The sequence below is a fragment of the Maylandia zebra genome, linkage group LG11 (assembly GCF_041146795.1).
Source record: "Maylandia zebra isolate NMK-2024a linkage group LG11, Mzebra_GT3a, whole genome shotgun sequence".
Taxonomy (NCBI): Eukaryota; Metazoa; Chordata; class Actinopteri; order Cichliformes; family Cichlidae; genus Maylandia; species Maylandia zebra.
The window spans coordinates 8,879,049-8,892,992 of NC_135177.1; the positions used below are offsets into that span (position 1 = coordinate 8,879,049).

The 13,944-nt window shown below is 39.7% G+C and overlaps 1 protein-coding gene across 1 annotated transcript; it reads left to right on the forward strand.

The window, feature by feature from the left end:
- Positions 1-1,648: 1,648 nt before the first annotated feature.
- On the forward strand, positions 1,649-8,202 carry rcc1 (regulator of chromosome condensation 1). The gene is made up of 10 exons (XM_004559959.5): positions 1,649-1,768; positions 2,977-3,073; positions 3,393-3,580; positions 3,693-3,872; positions 4,244-4,340; positions 4,441-4,563; positions 4,703-4,843; positions 4,948-5,067; positions 5,157-5,309; positions 7,410-8,202. The coding sequence occupies exons 2-10, from the start codon at positions 2,995-2,997 to the stop codon at positions 7,583-7,585; spliced, it is 1,257 nt and encodes a 418-aa protein (XP_004560016.1). The 5' UTR covers positions 1,649-1,768; positions 2,977-2,994; the 3' UTR covers positions 7,586-8,202.
- Positions 8,203-13,944: the final 5,742 nt, after the last annotated feature.

The window sequence follows — 13,944 nt, forward strand, 5'->3', positions numbered from 1 at the left end:
CCTTCTTGTGAAACAACTCTGCAACTGAGGTCCAGTAGACCCAATGACTGTTCAGGTTGAGTCTTTTGTCTAAGCTGGAACGCCTAAAGAAACAGTGGGTTTGCAGCAACACCTGGTGGCGATTTAAGTTTTTGCACTGTCTTTTGATTTTTTGATTTTTTTTTTTAATTGCTGGTTTAAAGGCCTTTAGTGTAATTTAAAATGTATTTTAAGTAATAGGTTATATTTTAGATTATTGGATAAGGTGACACCAAAGGGTGGAGGTGTCAAACATGAGCCCTGGGGGCCAGATTTGTTCCCGCAAAGACTCCAATCTGGGCCACTTGATGGTAGTTTTGGAATATGTGAAGGAGGGAATAGATTTTAAACTTTTAACTATATTTTTAGAAATTTTACAGGTTTTCCTACTGATAAAATCTCCCATATGGGAGTAATTAAGCCATAGATAAATAATCAAAAGTTCCTGCTTTTTCATATGGACTATAGTCATTTATTTTTACAATGGGCCCACAGTAAAAATAAGTAAATAATTAGAACAATGAAAAACTAATCTTGTGTGAATTACCAACATCTTTCAATTTTGTAATTACTGAAAAGTCTGGACAGTTAGCTGCCAGAACCTTTTCTGTAATTTTACTTGTTTATTTGTTTGTGCTAATAGATTTCTTTCATTTACTACAGCAGTATGTCTTCATCGTGTACAAAAAACCGAGAGGTATAGTTGAAATTGCACTTTTCATATTATTGGGATTAAATGTGTAGGTAAAGGTCTTCACAGTGAGAAAATTGAGAGTTTTGCTAGTAGCTTTAGCGTCAGCTAAAGAAAGAAAGACAAGACTGAAGGTAAAATATGTTCACAGATCTTTAAGGTCTGGGTTGGACAAAAGGAAATCTAGTTACAAAATATACAACAGATAAGGGACAACCTAAAAAAAAAAGGTTTGTAGGTTACTGATAAATTTTTATCTCTTAATATCAATTAGACATAAAAGTGATACAAGATGGATTAAGGTGAAAATCAAAAGATTCCCAACAGTCTCTGTGTTAATATCAGCTGGTCAGCATTTTCTTTACATTACATACAGCTTGCTTAATTATTGAGCTGTACAAGATAACAGAAATATTAACTATATAAGGTAAAGGTTTTATATTACGCATTCAACTTTAGATGAAAATACCACTACTTTTACATTGTTGTTGTTGGGTGTTTTTGTTTGTTAACAATAATACACTGCCCTATTACAGCTATTGACGTGTACCTTTACCTAAATTCTGCACTTTTTGAAGTACTTGAGGTACTGAGGGTGAGATGGAGCCAGATGATCTGCTGTGGCGACCCCTAAAGGAAACAGCCAAAATAAGAAGAAGTAGGAGTAGAAAATACTCTCATATCTTTGGTTATAATAAAAACTGAGTGTTCCACCAGACGTTAGTACTTTTACATTTATAACTGATCTGTAGCCCGATTCATTCACCAGAGCTACCTGTCCCAGTTCTGAGAAAGATGATAGGAGTACTTCCTCCAGCACCAAGTATTACTTAATTTACGCAGATACATGGCTTCGCCGGATGCACTTTATCATAGATAGATAGACATATATACATGTAAACATCTGTCTGTGTCCATCTTCCTGTGGCTCTGAGTGTTACTGTCTCTTTAATGAGGCGGGCGTTCCAAAGGTTCCACAGAACGTAACGTAGCACGTCTCGAGACCGGGAACCAGGCTGTGCACGTTCACTTCAAACTGCACTCTTCAACATTTCACAGGTTAGTTAATTATCACCTCCTACACTTTACAGATGGATTAAACAAGTATCGAGAAATACTGCACCACTGAATCGCACGCAGTTACATTGTTAAATTATGTTTCTCGGTTTCATTCATTCAATGTCACGCTAACACCCTAGCTAGCCAGCTAGCATTGGCTAGCAAACAGTTAGCCGGCATTTGGCTGAAAAGCTTTACTTTCAATGCCGGCCAACTAACTTTGGTTAAGCTGTAACAACTTATATTTACTATCTTGCTTTCTCGCTGTGTTCGTTGCTCGTTGTGACACGATCATTTACAGTCAATGTTTTAAACCACATACAACTCGTTCAGCAGCCAAGTTAACTGAATGTTAGCAAGGGACACATGGGCACTGCCAGCGTTAGATCACGCAGCTTAATTTAAACTGTCCAGCGCTGTAAAGGAGATGATAGCACTATCCAAGCACTTCCTTATGAAATCCCAGCGTCTGTCGTACGATCTATAGTGGGGACCAAAAGCTAAAACTGACTCTCATTTCAAACTGTACCACGTGTCCTTATTTTTGTGGGCAGTGGTCTCTTATCAGCATGAGAAGCAGGGGTGACTGAAGCGCAGCTGTTTGTGGGGTGAAAGAACCATTAAAGTTAGGCTCCGACAGCTGTTGAACCCTAAGAACTGCTGGGCAGTCTTAGAACAACAACAAAAGGCTTTTTGTGTATTATGTTGGTCTGCTGGCTAGTCTGTAGTGCTGTCTAAGAGTCAGGACCACTGTGGTCTGGACTCTGGTTTGAGGGTGATTGTGGTCTATAAACGCTTTTGTATTTAGAGAGATCATACTAGTGTAGCCTGGTTTTCTCCAGGTTACACTAGTGTTTTGTTATTGTGGTCCACGTTGCTTTTCTGTCTGCAATTAAAATACTCATTATGAGTATCGGTAAGTAATATAGAGAGATGGATGTATACTTTACTCATCCCCAGGGTAGACATGCAAATGACTTTTAGGTTAAATGTCGGCTGTTCATGTACTTAATTATCTGCCTTGCCTTGTAAATTTGAGACATTTGTGGTATCTAATAACTATCTGTTTAGCCTTTTTGTTTCTTTTATTTTGTGTGGTGTAAGAATTCTAGCGTACTTTAAATTACTTTGTTGTACTGTTTAACTCACATTATCCATTTAGTTAAGAAACTTACCCAATTTACACACAACCTTATATTTTCTTAAAGTCCAAAAGTGTTGCTATCATGCCTGCCAAAAAGACAACCACCAAGAGAAAGTCTGCTGCTATTGTGGAAGATGATAAAGACTCCAAAAAGGTGAAAGGTAAGTCACTTCCCTTTTCAAAACAGGAGTTTATAAAGGTGTAACCAGATTCAGTTTGAACAACTGATAGTCCAGCTAAAAAGTGGCATTGCATTTAAACATGTACACCACTTGTATTTGAGTTTGCTGAAGTAAGATATTTCTGTTAAGCAAGTATTATGGACATATGTGAGAGGAAGGCTTTTGACTCCCAAGTGTATCACACTACATTGTCAGTGTTTTTACTAACTTTTTACTAATTTCATCATTTTCCATGTGTTTTCCATCAAACCAATAAAATTCAGTGCTCACTATGAAACTGGTTGTATATGTGTTTCAGTTTCACACAGGAGTCATTTCAAAGAGGCGGGGCAGGTTCTTGTTTTGGGCCAAGGTGATGTTGGACAGTTGGGTTTAGGGGAAGATGTCATTGAAAGGAAGAAGCCAGCACTTCTGTCCCTGCCAGAGAAAATTGTTCAGGTGACAGCTGGAGGCATGCACACCGTGTGCCTCGGCGAAACTGGAAATGTAAGCAAACATCTGTCTTATTTCTCACTTCAAAAAAATGTAATGGCAACCTGTTTGTAGCGTTTAACAAAGAGCTTCTTAGTTTCTCATGTAAACTGTTTTCTTTGTTTAGATTTACACGTTTGGCTGTAATGACGAAGGGGCTCTTGGTCGGGACACATCAGAGGAGGGGTCTGAGATGATCCCGGGAAAGGTGACGCTGAATGAGAAGGTGGTCCAGGTATCGGCAGGGGACAGCCACACAGCCGCACTCACAGAGGATGGATCGGTGTACATCTGGGGCTCTTTCAGGGTTAGTGCTATCCCTGCTAGTTAGGGAGTCTGGTCCTGTGTGCTGTCTCAGCAACTATTTTTATCACCCTTCCATTACTTTCTATGTAATTGTTTTTGTTCAAAGGTTTCAAATCATTTTTCCTTCAGCACTATATTATTATCCAAACCCTAAATGTTGTTCCTAAACATTTATTAACGCTGTAAAATGAATGTATAAAAACTATTTTAGTATATTGTAGTATGTATGCAGTGGAATCAGAAAGCATTTAATTTTAATGAATAAAATCATAATCTTCTTGTAATTCTACACAATGTAGGGAAAAGACTTTGAAATTTATTTAATGTTTTGACTGTCTAACATGTTGTCTGCATATTACCCTGTTTTCTTAGGATAATAATGGAGTTATTGGTCTTCTGGAGCCGATGAAAACGTGTGCTCTACCAGTTAAAGTCCCTTTAACAGAACACGTTGTTAAAATAGTTTCAGGTAAAAAAGAAAAGGTTTTTGTTTAGTGCTTTATGTTACTATGTGTGCACTATAAATGAGTTTCTAACTGGGATATTTGTGTAACTGATTTCTTTACTAGGTAATGATCACGTGGTAATGGTGACGCTGGAAGGAAATCTATACACGTCTGGCTCAGCTGAGCAGGGGCAGCTGGGAAGAGTGCCTGAACACTTTTCAAACAGAGGAGGCAGGAAAGGCCTTGGTACGTAGCACACACCTTTTCTGTTTTTTGGTGGATCAAAAACTGTAGATTTATGTTAATATCTGATTACATAAATGTTTCTTTTTTATACTGTCTTTAATGTTCTATACATCACTCCTGTTTATTTTTGTGATCTCAGAGCGGCTGCTGGTTCCACAGATGGTAAAAGTGAAAGGGAAAGTTCACTTCGTTGACGCCTTCTGTGGAGCGTACGTCACCTTTGCTGTGTCAAAAGAGGGCCATGTGTATGGATTTGGCCTCTCAAACTATCACCAGCTGGGTCAGTGTGACTCGTCACTCCTGCGTTATCCTTTGTAAACTCTACTGCCATGTACTATTTGTGACTGCGACAGTGACTGTATCATTTCAAATGAATCTTTTTAGGCACCAAAAGCACCAAGATGTGTTTTGTCCCTGTAAAGCTTACATGTTTCAAGAACTCGACCACTGCCTGGGTAGACTTCTCTGGAGGACAGCATCACACACTTTGCCTTGATGCTGAAGGTAAGCTGGCTGTGTGTAATTGCAGGCAGATGTTACGCATCATCTGTTAGCACTCAAGTCAGCTGGAGTGTTGGACTCTTGTCTTTCAGGGCAGGTATATAGCCTGGGAAGAGCAGAGTATGGTCGTCTTGGTCTGGGAGAAGGGGCTGAAGAGAAGAGCGAGCCCACACCTGTGATGGGGATAGAGCTGGCTAAAGGAGTGTCGTGCGGGGCGTCTGTCAGCTATGCAGTTACCAGAGAAGGTGAGAACCAAGGCAATCAGGATGGGAAGAGTAAAACAACTGAGTCTGTTTGCAGCCCCTTTTTTTTGTTATTATTTTCTTCTGAAGCATTGAAGTGCAATGAGACACTATGCTTTGCCCTAAATCGTCCTAGCTTTAAATTTATCTTACAAACACATGACCCCTCATTTCCTGTTTGTTTAGACATTGCTGCTGGTGACAGTGAGATGGCAGCAAGTTTAATCCAACTTTAGGCATGAAGAGAAAGTAATGTGAGGTTTATTAGCAGGAGATCACAGTTAACCTTGTTTTGTAGGGATACTTGAAGCTATTACTGTACGTTAACTACCAGTTGTAACTTACACTACCAGTCACATCTGCACACACCTTCTTATTTAATGGTTTTTCTTTATTTTCATGACTATTTATATTGAAGATTCTCACTGAAGGCATGAAAACTATGAATGAACACACATGGAATTATGTAGGAAACAAAAAAGTGTGAAGTAACTCAACATGTTTTATATTTGAGATTCTTTAAAATAGCCACCCTTTGCTTTGATTACTGCTTTGGACACTCTTGGCGTTCTCTCTATGAGCTTCATGAGGTAGTCACCTTGAACAGTCTCCTTCAACAGTATTGAAGGAGTTCATAGAGATGCTGAGTGCTTGTTGGCACTTTTGCCTTCACCCTGCCATCCATCTCATCCAAAACCATCTTGGTTGGGTTTAGGTCAGGTGACTGTGGAGGCCAGGCCATCTGATGCAGCACTCCATCACTCTCCTTCTTGGTCAAATAACCCTTACACAGCCTGGAGGTGTGTTTTCGGTCATTGTCCTGTTGAAGAATAATTTGGGTCCAACTAATCGCAAACTGGATGGGATGGCATGTGGCTGCAGGGTGCTGTGGTAGCCATGCTGGTTCAGTTTTGAATAAATTCCAAACAGTGTCACCAGCAAAGCACCCCCAAACCATCACACCATCGTTGGGAACCCTACATGTAGACACCATCCGTTCACCTTTTCTACATCACACAAAGACACAGCGGGTGGAAGCAAAGATCTCAATTTGGACTCATCAGACCAAAAGCACAGATTTCCACTGGTCTAATGTCCATTCCTTGTGTTTCTTGATGTTTTTTGCTTAGTCGTGGTTTCTTAGCAGCTATTTGACCACAAAGGCCTGATTCGTCTCCTCTGAACAGTTGATGTAGAGATGTGTCTGCTACTGGAACTCTGTGTGGCATTTATCTGGGCTCTAATCTGAAGTGCTGTTAACTTGCGGTTTCTGAGGCTGGTGACTCGGATGAATTTATCCTCAGCAGCAGAGGTGACTCTTGGTCTTCCTTTCCTGGGGCGGACCTTATATGAACCAGTTTTGTTATAGTTCTTGATGGTTTTTGCGACTGGACTTTGGGGACACATTTAGAGTTTTTGCAGTTTTCTGGACTGACTGACCTTTAGTTCTTAAAGTAATGATGGACTGTCGTTTCTCTTTATTTAGCTGATTGGTTCTTGCCATAACATGAATTCTAACAGTTGCCAAATAGGGCTGTCAGCTGTGTACCAACCTGACTTCTGCACAACACAACTGATGGTCCCAACTCTGTTAAGAAAGCAAGAAATTTCAGAAATGAACCCTGACAAGGCACAACTGTGAAGTAAAAACCATTTCAGGTGACTACATCATGAAGCTCATTAAGAGAAGGCCAAGAGTTTACAACACTGTTAACAAAGCAAAAAGTGGCTACTTTGAGGAATCTGAAATATAAAACATATTTAGAATAATTTATCAATTTTTTCTTTGCAAAATAATTCTATATATATTGCCTCATATATTTGATGTCTTCAGTTTGTATCTATATAAAATAATGAAAAAACATTCAATAATGTGTCCAAACTTATTCTTTAATGGTTAGAAAGTTTTTAGATATGGAAAAAAGTCTTCAGTAAATGTGTGACTGACTGTCTGACACAAAATTGTGAAGCAGGATTCTTATCAGAGCCATCACTCACAGTGCAACAAGTACTAAACTTTCACTCCTGGGTTTTCACACAGTCGACACCCTTAGAGAATAAAAGGTTGCTCGCTCTCCTTACTGTCACTTTTTCCTACTCCAGGATCTGTGTATGCCTGGGGCATGGGCACCAACCTGCAGCTTGGCACTGGAGAGGAAGATGATGAGTGGAGTCCTGTGAAGATGACAGGCAAACAGCTGGAGAACCGTGAAGTACTGATGGCCTCCAGTGGAGGGCAGCACACCGTCCTTTTGGTCAAAGACAAGCAGGAGAGCTGATGTCCTGCACTGACAGAGAGTGAAGGGGGCGCTTCAAGGTGGGGCCAGGGTGCCTAAATCAGGGGAAGGGTGTTGATGAATGTGACTTCCTATGCTGAGCCGAGGGAGTGTGAGACGTGCGTGATAGAGGGGAGAGGTGAGGTTTGTCCTCTTTTATGGAAGCTCCTGTGCCCTTGGCATTGGGGAATGTTGTGATGTTTTTGGTAGATCATGACAAATGAAAGACTATTTTTTTTAAAGCTAGTTTTTGACAGTCCTTTAAAGTCTTTTCATCTGGTCATTTGTATGACTCTAAGATGTTATATGTGATGTTTATGACTGTGCATGTACATAAACGAAATGGCAGTGCAGGATGTTTAAGGACATAAAATAGTCTTTTTAATGTTTTCATTAAAGCAATAAGTAGATTAGATCTTTGTCAGACAGGACCTGTACGCCTGGTGAGTTTAACATGTGCGACTACTGTTCGTTCTACCCAGTGCACACAAATTTGTTGTAACTGTTTGGACATTTGGTAACACATCATACTGTATCCTGTATTTTGTTGCATTTCCTGTCTGAAAAATAAAGCTGATTTCTTTTTTAAGGAAAATACAAGACACATTTACTTCATTTCATTTACTGTGTATTAATAAGATCCTGGTTACAGCTTTTTGATAGTAAACCCTTGCTGCTTTTCTTTAACTGTAAAAAGAACATTTGTCTGTGTGCGTGTGTGTATTTGTGCTACAGAAAAGGCAAATAGAGGCCCACTCACTGAGCTGTTTATTGTTGAATACTCGTGCAACACAATGCTGGAAACATTGCTAAGAGATTTTAGTCCATGTTGACATGACAGCATCACACAGTTACTGCAGATTTATAAATTGTACATTCATGATGAGAATCTGCGTTTCCAATGCATCCCAATGTTGCTTTACTGGATTGAGATCTGGTGACTGTGGAGGCCATTCAAGTACAGTGAACTCAAGCAGTCTTCAGCAGATGGATACGCGATATAAAATGTTCCCCACACCATTACAACACCACCAGCAGCCTGAATTGATGATACAAGGCAGGATGGATCTATGTTTTCATGTCGCTACGAGTTACTGTTGCCTTTCTATCACCTTGTAGCAGTCTGGCCTTTCTCCTCTGACTTCATCAAGGTATTTTTTCCCCGAGAACTGCCGCTCATAGGATAGATTTTTTGTTTTTGTTTTTCAGACCATTCTCTGTAAAGCTTATATTTGTGCGGGAAGTCACTTAAATCACTTTTCTCCCTCATTCTAATGTTTGGTTTCAACTTGAGGTCATCTTCCCCTTGTTGCTGCCAAGTAATTGGCTGATTAGATATTTGCATTAAGGAGACGTTGGACACGTGTAGCTAATAAAGTCCCTGTGGGTGAACAAAGCATTGCAGTTCTGCATCAATATCACTAATGTTTCCTTATTTCGTTAATCCAATGTAAGACCTGAAACATTTATTCTGTGTGTAATGTTATTTCTAATTAAATAACCATTAATTATTTATTTATTTTACTTGTTAAAGAACCTCCAGTGTAGATCACATAAAGATCCTTGATTCTGTAATAAATATAGTGTTCCTTTGATGCACCTTCAGGGCATCAGTGGGCTAAATGTTAGAGATTGAATCTGCAGAGTTTGGAAAGGTTGCCAGGAGATGTCAAGGATTGATGCTTTTATCAGCTTTCCACATAGTGAAGCATTCATCTTATTATAGTCCAAAAGCTTCTCAGCACAAAGACTCACATTCATACAGGAAGTCGGCAGTGACATCCTGCCATTAGTTCCTTTCACTTTTGGCTCTGATCCTCTTCATTTCACAAATAAAAGAGGAGAACAGCTACTCTCACACACCTGCACACGTGCACAGTCACTCGGAGATCTACATACGTCTCTCATAAGCTCATATTTGGGTACCACTCTCTGCAGGGCTTTAGACTACACACCTCTGACAGACTCTTCATGAGCAGCATCACGTGAAAAAAAAAAGATGAAAACATCACAAATTTAGCATCATGTAGCTCTGCATCAATCTGGGATGTAGCAGCTCTTGAGTTACCCTGCTGCTTTTTTTAATTAACATGCTATTTCATAAAGTCTTGAGTGCTATTTCTCAAGTGTGACCTAATCATGAAAATCCAAAGTGGGCTGATGACTTGAATTCTTTGGAGAGGCTTTTCTCCGAGTTTCTTTCATTTGCTGGTAAGAATCTGTTAAATGCGTGCAGCAGGAAGCAGTTGTCCAAATCAATCCGTCTTTATATCGAATTTCTGCCTCATATAGAATTAACACAGTTTGGATAATATGCATCTGAATGTGTGTTTAGGCAGGTTAAATGTAGAGAGGAGAAGGAGCAGCCTCAGAAACACTGATATCGACCAAACGGCACACTTCACACTGATGTGTGTTTTTATTCAACTTAAAGCACTTTAAAGATGCACTGCTTAATGACTTGCATTTAGCAAGTGGAAAGAGACTACATTCAGTAGGTGCAGATATTGTCTTTAAGCAGGCACATGGTTCATGTTAGGATGTTGTTTGGTGTCAGGCTTTAATAGGAGGAGAGTCTCACTTGGAGAAAACATGCCTGAGAGCATGTGCGCTGGCGAACCGAAATCAGATCTTATTAGTGAATAAATGACTCTCTTGCTGTTAAGCTGCTGGTCTTCCGTCCTCTGTGATCCATGCTAGGAGTTATTAGTGACTGCCTTGATAGGTTGAACTGCTCATCCGCTGGTATGAGGGGATCTCCTGAGGCCCACAGCAGTGAATCAAGAGCCGTGCAGAGGCTTAAAAGAACGCAACATCTTTTGAAAATAATGCTTTTTTAAAAAGACGTCTTGTCCCGATAGGATAACACAACACATTAAACACTAGCAAAGCACAATTGTATGCAACGCATCACTTCAACAAGATGTGATGTATCTGTCTTATGGACTGTGTTTAGCACTGGGTTTAAGTCACCTTCATGGACAGCAGCTAACTGACAGCAGGGAAGAGGGAAACTGAGACAGTCTCGTGACGGAATTGAGTAATTAAGGCTCAAACCACATCTTTAAACTGTTATTCTGACCTGAACTGGTTGCTTGTAAAGTTTCACGACTGTATCCTCTTCATTCTAGTACCTACACCATCCAGCCAGGCCTCCTATGTAGGATAGGTCCCTGACTCAATGACTTATATACAAACCACTGTGTAAAATGTAAATAAAAACATAATGCATTGATTTGGAAATCCCATAAATCCAGATTTTATTCACTATACCACACAAAAACTATCTGATGTTTAAACCGAGACATTTAACAGTTTCTTTAAAAAAAGAAAGAGAGAGGGAGATGGCTCATATTCTGCCCAGTTCTGCATTGTCAGCCTAGATGAGATTGTAAAGTGAAAACACGCTGTCAGCCATGCAGAGATGTCTGTTATGTTTTTTATACTGAAAGATTTACATGACTGCATCATCGCGATATAATAGAGCTCAAGTTGTGTATTTATCCCAGTTTCCCAAACAAGATGATTGTCTTTTATTAAGCCAAACAACAAATCTGAGCTTTTGCTCCCAGCAAAGCGATATGAGCAGGGACACACACAATGCAGCGCTGTTGTGAATGCTTCAGTGAGATTTTCTCTGTTCTCCATTCTGTTGAGCATATGAGCCGCCGTGAGCGAGGGTTAAAACACCAAAGCACTTCATTAAGCGTGTGTCACTCTGCAGCTAGACCACAGCATCTCAGTGTTTGACTGTACTTGTTTTATAGAAAATGTGAAACAATGAAAAAATTAAGCAAATGTCACAGTTGTGGCAGTGCTGTAAATCTGGGTGCTTGAGGGGTGAGCATGCAGTCACGTCAGAAGCCAGACAAATGTTTTTAACTAAATTCTTTATATTTTTTTAATGCTTTGTCTTTTAAATAGCGAACGTGCAGGCAGAGCCATGTGACTGTCAGAAGGAGCACGCTTCTAGTGAGGTTTCAAAGAAATCTTCAGCAAGCTCTGCTCTCCTTCACTCTCCCAATCACAGATGTGTCTGGTCTCTCTTTGTTAGCACTGTGATGTAATACACAGGACCGTCTGAGACATCAAGACTGAACATTTCTCACTCCAGGCGTTTGAGTGACATATTTCAACTTTCAGCAGAGAGCCTGATGCCATCTAAGGTTTCTGTTTTCTAAGACATCATCAGTCATTCGGGGCAGAGAATCTTATCAGTCTTTAAAAAAATGAACATTTGAACACACAATCCATCAGCCACAATAAATAAATATATATGGCCAAGATGTTGTTGTGTTCGCCTCATCTTCCCGAAGCCTAGCTGACGTTCGCTGCAAGCATGTGTCACTTAAGTGTTAAATGTGTCTGTAGTGTTTTCTTCTCAGGCAGTTGCTCAGCGAGAGTCTTAATTGTTTTGAATGCACTGCGGCGCAATTCGTCCTGTCCTTGTATTCTTCAAGATGAGTACCAGTTAGTCGAGTAAATAAAATTAAAAAATAAAATATAATTAAAAACACATCGCTAGAGCCAGCACAACATTAGCACATTATCAATCCCAAGGACACGTTATTTCTTTAATTTTGATTTGCTATAGAGCCAAAGAGGCGCAGCAGAAGACATTAAGTTGTGGGGAGTGAAACTAGCATGTTGATTTAGGTCTTCTCATGGGATTTGTTAACAATAGCATAATACAGTATTGTGCAAAAGTCTTGAACCAACACTTGTTTCTTTATGTTTTGCTTCTTTTTTTTAAGCGCTCCTGAACAATAGTTCGTCTTTCACTTATTTGCAGAAGAGTGATTTTTGTTTTTGTTTGTTTACTTAACAAGATTTAACACTGACCTATGAATCACTGAAACATAGAAAGGCAAGGGATGAACCAGCGTTGTGTCTACACATGACAGAGATAACAGAACAAATTCTAAATAGCATCATTAGCCTCTGTGTTACTAGCCACATGTCACAAAAACAGATCATTTGTTCCCATTTCTTTAGTTAAATCTATTTAAAAATGCAGAATAAAACACAGTTCGACAGCTATAAAATAGTATTTTTTTCCCCAAAAAAACTCTGCCAAATTGAAACGAGACAGAGAGACAGATTTTGTCAAGATTGATGGAATTATGAACGCAGAAAAGTTTAATCAGATCTGGACTTGATACATCCTGCAATATCATCTAGACGCTTACATTTTCAGCATGACAGTGATCCCAAACTCACTGCAGTAAAAAAATATACCTGGATAGAAAAACGCACAATGGACCACCATCAAATCATGGATGTGCCTCCCCGAAGCCTCGACCTCAGTATTAGTGAAGCAGTGTAAGACGCCCTTAACAGAGATCAGAGCAAAAGGCAGCAAACATCCCAAGAAGAGCTCTGAGTGTCCTTCAAGAAGCCTGGAGAACTATTCCTGAAGACTGCTTAAAGAAATGACGTTCAGGGTGTGTTGAAGAATAAATCTTGTCAAATTTCGACTTTCAAACTCAGTATTTGCTTCGTATACTGTATTTCCAGTCACCTCAAATTCAACTCTGGAGCTACTAGAGTCCTGATCAATTCAAGTTTGAAGGAGATCAGGCTAACACTTATCAAAAAGTGGCAGACCCAGAGACAGTGACACCAGTGACAAAACAAAAAACACCTTGAAAGTAAGACTTGATTACATTTTATTTTTTACATTTTAAAAAATTAACAAAAAACAGTTGCTTCAAGGCGTTTTATACTGTAGAGTAAAGACCCCACAATATAAGAAAGAAACCCCAACAATCTGATGATCCCCTGTGAGCAAGCACTTTGGCAACAGTGGACAGGAAAAAACTCCCTTTTAACAGGAAGAAACCTGTGACAGAACCAGGCCATCTGCCATGACCGGTTGGGGAGGGTTGATGGTAAAGAATTTAAGTTTCTTCAATTTTTGAAGAAAAGCCAACTAGCCTTAAGAAAAAGTTTTTGACCCCTTTCCGTAATGAAATCCAACGTTTAGCAGGATCTCTATTGACTGTTCCTTCTCCCCTGTCTGTACTTGTACAGGTACTTGTACTTTCCATGCTAGAATCATTGGATTCTACCAGATTTTTGGGGGGGTTATCCCAGGTTTGACACCCAGCCTCTGCTGATCTGATTTATCTGCAGAGACTGGTTTGACCTTTTTACCCCAAGACATATCATCTTCTGCATGCTATGCAAGCCTTCTAAATGCGGGCTGATCCTGTTGCGTGCAGCTGCTCTATTTTGTCGGTTTCTTTGGATTTCAGCTGCAATCGCACGGTTGTCAGAAGTGGATGACAGTCTAGACTGCTTTGTTTTCTGTTTTTTATGATTTCACTTGAGGTAACAAAGTTTTCGATTTCATTTTCTGG

Coding starts and splice junctions, on each gene's coding strand:
- rcc1 (XM_004559959.5), top strand. CDS start 2,995: ATGCCTGCCAAAAAGACAACCACCAAGAGAAAGTCTGCTGCTATTGTG. Junction 3,581..3,692: donor GCCTCGGCGAAACTGGAAAT/GTAAGCAAACAT, acceptor TTCTTTGTTTAG/ATTTACACGTTTGGCTGTAA. Junction 5,068..5,156: donor ACTTTGCCTTGATGCTGAAG/GTAAGCTGGCTG, acceptor CTTGTCTTTCAG/GGCAGGTATATAGCCTGGGA.